We start from the raw sequence: 5,588 nt of genomic DNA, 5'->3' as shown, positions 1-5,588 counted from the left end.
CTAGATAGCATTAGTTTCTTTCTGTCATAGCTTATGTATCATGAGACGACTTTTATACGTCTTTTTGAAAACCATGTATATTTTTTAAATAATAACAATGGTTTGTAACTATTACATTTGCAAAGTTTAACAATCAAGTGATTTTGCCTATGTGTACAATTGTCATTAGTTTACTTTCATCAATTCACGCTTGTCACTTTGTATTTTTATTTGTCAAACAATACGTACTATGGATGATGGAGTTAATGGTTATATTGTCTTGTGGGTGACTATTTTGGGTTTATATCTACCTTTGCACTTTTTGGCCTACCCAAAGGGCAAAGGATATAGCGATGCATTGTCTTTTTGTTGACTAAAATATTTTTTATTTATTTTGTTCATTTTATGGATTTATATCAAGAACCACTATGTGGCATCATTAAAGGGGTTGGAAATGTGGCCACTCTACGAACGCGGAGGGAGTGATAAGATGTCTAGGGTTGTAAGTCTCATCAGTAGTCTTCTTTACCAAATGCAAGCTATTGTCTCCCAAGAATTTGCGTGTGCGCGAGTCGGTCACGGAGGGGCTACACCACGTGGAGGTTACCATCTCTACTCTCTCCTTCTGCTTCCCTTGCTGGTCCGTCTCTTGCAGCTGCCGCACTGCATATTCCATCTGCTCCAAGTCAACCCATCAGCAGAAGCAGTTCTAAAGGGTGGCACTCAGCTGCACAGGCCCGTAAGCCTTCGCATTTCGCAAGCGTTAGCTGATTTGCTGGGTCGTTTACTGCTTCACGCTGCTAGTATTAACTTGGTTTGTTCATGACAGGATATTTCCGCCCCTGTGTAGCACTGCCCTGATTTGGGGAACTTGCTGGCGGATGTGGTTTCTGCCGATGAAGCTCCTTAGGGTATGATTTATTTTTTTTCTTGAGGTTTCGGGTGTGCATTTGAACCTACTTTGCTGCCCTTATGATGGAATTGCAGGTGGCGCATCGGTTGCCATATTCTGCATCCTCCTACTGCCCTGCTCTGTCGTTGGTTTCTATTGATGTCGTCATTTGCATCGGCGTCACAGCGAGGGTAAATCCTTTCGTATCTGCACCAACGATGCAGTGAGGGTAAAGATTGTCATTATCTGTTTCGGCGTCACAGTGAGGCTCTTAAGGCTTTATCTTAGGGTTTTAAATCTTGTAGCTTTGTTGTTTTGCATGCTAGCGAGTTCTATATTTGTCATGATTCCGTGGTCTTTCTTGTCATCCGAAATGTTATCTGCATTTTATTTGACAAGCAGCAAGCTAATTAGCACTCATGTCATTGATGTTTGCAGGCTGGTTTGAAGGTTGTAGACAGGCATTCGCTTCAGGTACGTGCCGGGCTCAGGTGGGATCCGATGGTGGTTGCTCGGTATTAGTCAAGAGTATCTATGGCAGTAGTTTTGTAGAATCAGCTGTGAGCTTTGCTTCATCCAAATTGTAGATTCCATGCTAGTGTATCACATGGATGAGAAGAAGCAGCAAAATGCCTACTTTGCTGCATATTCTGTCTAAATTTAAGCTTGTTGTCCAAAATTCATGCTAGTGTCTGAAATGTCATCTGCATTTTATTTGACAAGCAGCAAGCTAATTACCACTCATGTCATTGATGTTTGCAGGCTGCTTTGGAGATTGCAGACAAGCATTCGCTTCGGGTATGTGCAGGGCTCAGGTGGTGGTTGCTCAGTATTAGTCAAAAGTATATATGGCAGTAGTTTTGTAAAATCAGCCATGAGCTTTGCTTCATCCAGATTACAGATTTCATGCTAGTGTATCACATGGCTAAGAATGAGCAAGAAAATGCTTGCTTTGTTGCATATTCTGTCTAGATTTAAGCTTGTTGTCAATTTTATCTTGCTGTATAGGATTTCGTTTTGCTTTGCCAGGGCAATTAAACAAGTAAATCTTTGTGGTATGCTTGTCTTCTTTTTTGCGACGGGGTATTTGCAATGATGTCTCGTTAATTGCCTGGGCATCTGTAGATGTTTCAGATGAAAAGAGAGAAGGCTGAGCAAGCTCTAGATTCTGATGTGATTTGGAATTTAGGATAAGCTATGATGATGAATACATACCTATTATGGATTCATGTTCATTGTGTGGTTATTTTCTCTTAGCTTATGGTTAAAAAAAGATCTGAATTTTTCCTGGAGGTAAAAACAAATCTGTTATGCGCAAGATCTGGAGATTTTAGTTGTATCGCGGCAATGATGAGTGTATTACTTAGGGACCTTGTGAGGAATTTTAAAGATGATACCGCATTCTACGATGTATAATAATTCTCTCTCTCTGGCTTTGAGCCGTGTGTAATTTTAATGGAGTGATATTCAAAAATAGTTCCAGCTTCTGAAAAAATTTCATTTCAATTTACTCGGGTTTTTAATTAGAAAATTAAGATAGTGTGTAAAGCCGTAGGCAGAAAATATCTATAAATTTTGGAAATGCAAATTGTATAAATTTTCCTCTTTTTTGAATTAAATTCAACCTTTCTTGATGGAAGATTGGTGAATGGCAAAAAAGAATCCTTTAATAAAAATCGTTGTCCCAATTTTTTTTAATTAAATAATTATTCCATGTTGATTGCAGAATACTCTTGCTTATTATTTTTTCAAGCAATATTAAATTAAAAAAAAATATTCCTTGATTTGGTAGGCCTTGTGATTTTATCACTTGTTTTCAAAGGTGAAGAATATGTATGAAACATTCAATATGGTTGATGGGTAGTAGGGCATTCAATGCCCTGCCACCAAAAAAATTTCCTCTCGGGCGTCACTATATAGGCTCTGTTGCGTCGCTATAAGCGTCGCTATAGATGGCTCTATAGTGTCGCTATTATCATCTATAGGCGTCGCTATATAACGATGTTTATAGCGATGCTTATAAAGACTGGCATAGCGACTCTTATAGCGACGTCCCCATATCGATGCTAGTAGCGATGCTCTTAGCGACACCAGGGGTTATAAAAACCCAATGTATTTTCGTCGTGCTAAAAGCTTCACAAGAGCACACAACCTCTTGTAGAGAGTTTTGGATGCACAGAGAGCAGGGAATGCTGAGATGGCTAAGTGACCGTGGATTGCTCCCAAACTATATGATCCACGGTGCACAGATGCATAAACAAAAGCAAGCGATATTTATGCATTGGGCTACCTGTTCGACATGCTGACAGATTTTTGGAGTGCAGCGAGAAAAGTTTCTTTTCTATAAGAAGTTTTTCACCACTTGGACGAAGATGTCATGAGGGCTATCCGGATTAAAATATATTTTTGGATGAAGTTAAAAGAGCGGTAAAAAAGAAGAAATGCTTCTGATGTGTTGATATTTTTCAAAGAACATTTAAAGACAGACCCTAACCCTGTCGAACGTCCCCTTTGTTGAACTTGCACCATCATTTTATCCCATTTAAACATTTCTATGATATACATATGTCTTGTCCAGGGTATTCTATTTTTTATTGAAGTGTATTATCTGGTTTGAAGTGCTTCACCTAATTGAGTCAATTATCTTTAGTCATTTCAAATTTGTCATGTTGAGTGTCAGTATTTCAAATTATTTGCCTTGTGGTTCAATTAATCGCATTTGTTGTGGTTTTGATTTAGTGGATTTTGACGTCTTTTGTAGTGAACGAGAAGTTGCTATCTTGCACATCTGTGAGATTGTTGAATCGTAAGAATATATATTTGCCAATGATATTGAATATTTGTCTATCTGTCGATAACAGCTCTAAGAGAAAATGGCCGATGAAGAACAAGATATTGGCACCCAATCATTGCCCGATAATCAACAACAAGTCTCTAGCACACGGTATGTCGGCACAACAAGCGACACGTACTGCTCGACAACTCTCAAATGGGCAAATCCAAACCATATGTAATGGAAAGAGATCAATAAAGAAGTGACAAAGGACATGATCAAAACAGTATGGCCATGTGAGGACATAGAGATCAAGAAAGGAAGGTGAACGATTTCGAAGTGCAACCATGATGCGATCAAAGGAAAGGCTGAGAGGATTTATTAGGAGGTTTATGACCATCCCATGCAAAATGCAGATTGTGCGCTACATTTTGTAAAAAAGTTATATATTCACTTTTTGCAACAGCGACCAGTAGACTTCTCATCAAAGGAGACAACTGTTGCCACTCATGATTTAAGGGAGAGTTGTGTCACTTTCACTCGAGATGAGGTGTCATTGATAGAGAAAGGCACAGACCTACAATTAAAGAGAGAGAAAGGATATTTACATGACACAGTTGGCAGAGAAAGATGCAAAAATAACACGGCTTTCTATAGCCACCCAGACACCCCAACCCGCATAAGTCCGGATGGAGAAAAGCATTCACCGCTTAAGCCAAGATGTTCAAAATTTGACACAGCAAGTGAATCCAACACCTGTACAAGGGACACATGTCAGCCACCTTGTCATGCATCCAGATTTGGTCCCCTCGTCTACTTCAGATGCATTCTCATCTTTCCAAAGTGTAGTTTGCTACAAGAATTTTTATGGATGGAGTGGATATTATTCATTGACTTGTGGTCATTATTATCATTTTGTTTTTCTTATTTGATTAATGCAAAATAGTAGTCGATTCCAATCTGTCCACAAGATATTCCACAAGGAATATATATTATGTTTGGCATGGCCAAATGAGTATAAATTCAAGCAAGCCCGCCAAGATACCCCTAGCACAATTAGAAATCTATTTGATGAGCAAGATCCTGCTTCAGAGAAAAACAATTGAGATCGACAAACTATGTACAATCGCGAATATGAAGCATTGTAATTACTCAAAACACATTTGAATACAAGGCCTTTTACAATGGTTTTTGACATTTACTTATTCTACTCTCAAACTATAATGAATATGTTGAGTTGTTACCTGGTTCTAAGTCTGAGTGTTGTGGTTCTCCTTGTAATTCAACCTCCACATCTATTATCAAATTCTCTTCTATTTCGTCTATAGTGCATTGAGATACACTAACATTGAACTCTTCTTCATCTTCGTTTTGACAATCATACGACCAGATTGGCATTTTCTCCTCGTCAGGAATTTAATATTTACGTAATTACGTCAAATTTTGTGTGATCACAAGGTCTTATTAACACATTTACATGATCATAGAAAACATGATCACACAAAAACCGGTTTAGGGTGACTTGCAAACCCACAAAACTCCCTCCGGGTTAATAGGAAAGCCCGGCGGGCCCACCAGGTTTTATTATTTTCCCTGTGGGCCCGCCGTGAAAGCGGATAAGCGCAGCGGGCTATTTGCGTTATATATACGCGGGCCCGATCGGGCCCGCTGGGTCTATTATCGCTTTCGCCTTCACACACAGAGAGAGAGAGAGAGAGAGAGAGAGAGAGAGAGAGAGAGAGAGAGAGAGAGAGAGAGAGAGAGAGAGAGCGCTTGCACCACCTTTGCAGGTACGTCGAGAGGAGAGAGGGGGTCGAGGGGGAGCGTGCTCTGCATCGCAGTGCGCGGCAGCAGAGGAGAGTACCTGACCACACGATCCGGGTATGTGTTGTGTGTGTGTGTGTATACGTTGTGTGGTAGTGTGCCTTTTGTTGTAGTGCGCGG

The 5,588-nt window shown here is 39.8% G+C and overlaps 1 protein-coding gene across 3 annotated transcripts; it reads left to right on the top strand.

Moving 5' to 3' along the window:
- Nucleotides 1–428: 428 nt before the first annotated feature.
- LOC147439339 (uncharacterized) lies at nt 429–1,929 on the top strand. Of its 3 annotated transcripts, none has more exons than XM_086485191.1 (5): nt 429–714; nt 809–890; nt 967–1,062; nt 1,310–1,345; nt 1,634–1,929. In XM_086485191.1, exons 1-5 carry the CDS (start codon nt 434–436, stop codon nt 1,727–1,729), a joined length of 591 nt encoding a protein of 196 aa, XP_086341317.1. In that variant the 5' UTR covers nt 429–433; the 3' UTR covers nt 1,730–1,929. The 3 variants fall into 3 exon arrangements, with proteins under 3 accessions (XP_086341317.1, XP_086341316.1, XP_086341315.1); XM_086485190.1 differs by having other exon boundaries at nt 1,310–1,362; XM_086485189.1 differs by having other exon boundaries at nt 1,310–1,386.
- The last annotated feature ends 3,659 nt before the right edge of the window (nt 1,930–5,588 follow it).

This window comes from Adiantum capillus-veneris, chromosome 16 (genome assembly GCF_014529385.1).
Source record: "Adiantum capillus-veneris isolate H3 chromosome 16, ASM1452938v2, whole genome shotgun sequence".
NCBI classification, from domain to species: domain Eukaryota; kingdom Viridiplantae; phylum Streptophyta; class Polypodiopsida; order Polypodiales; family Pteridaceae; genus Adiantum; species Adiantum capillus-veneris.
The sequence above is the reverse complement of the archived record's forward strand: the minus strand, read 5'-3'. Positions and strand labels throughout refer to the sequence as shown.

Bases quoted from the DNA above. Each gene is read 5' to 3' on its own strand.
- LOC147439339 (XM_086485189.1), top strand. From the start codon at position 434: ATGTGGCCACTCTACGAACGCGGAGGGAGTGATAAGATGTCTAGGGTT. The intron at 891-966 runs GTATGATTTATT...ATGGAATTGCAG, and splicing joins TGCCGATGAAGCTCCTTAGG to GTGGCGCATCGGTTGCCATA. The intron at 1,387-1,633 runs GTATTAGTCAAG...TGATGTTTGCAG, and splicing joins GATCCGATGGTGGTTGCTCG to GCTGCTTTGGAGATTGCAGA.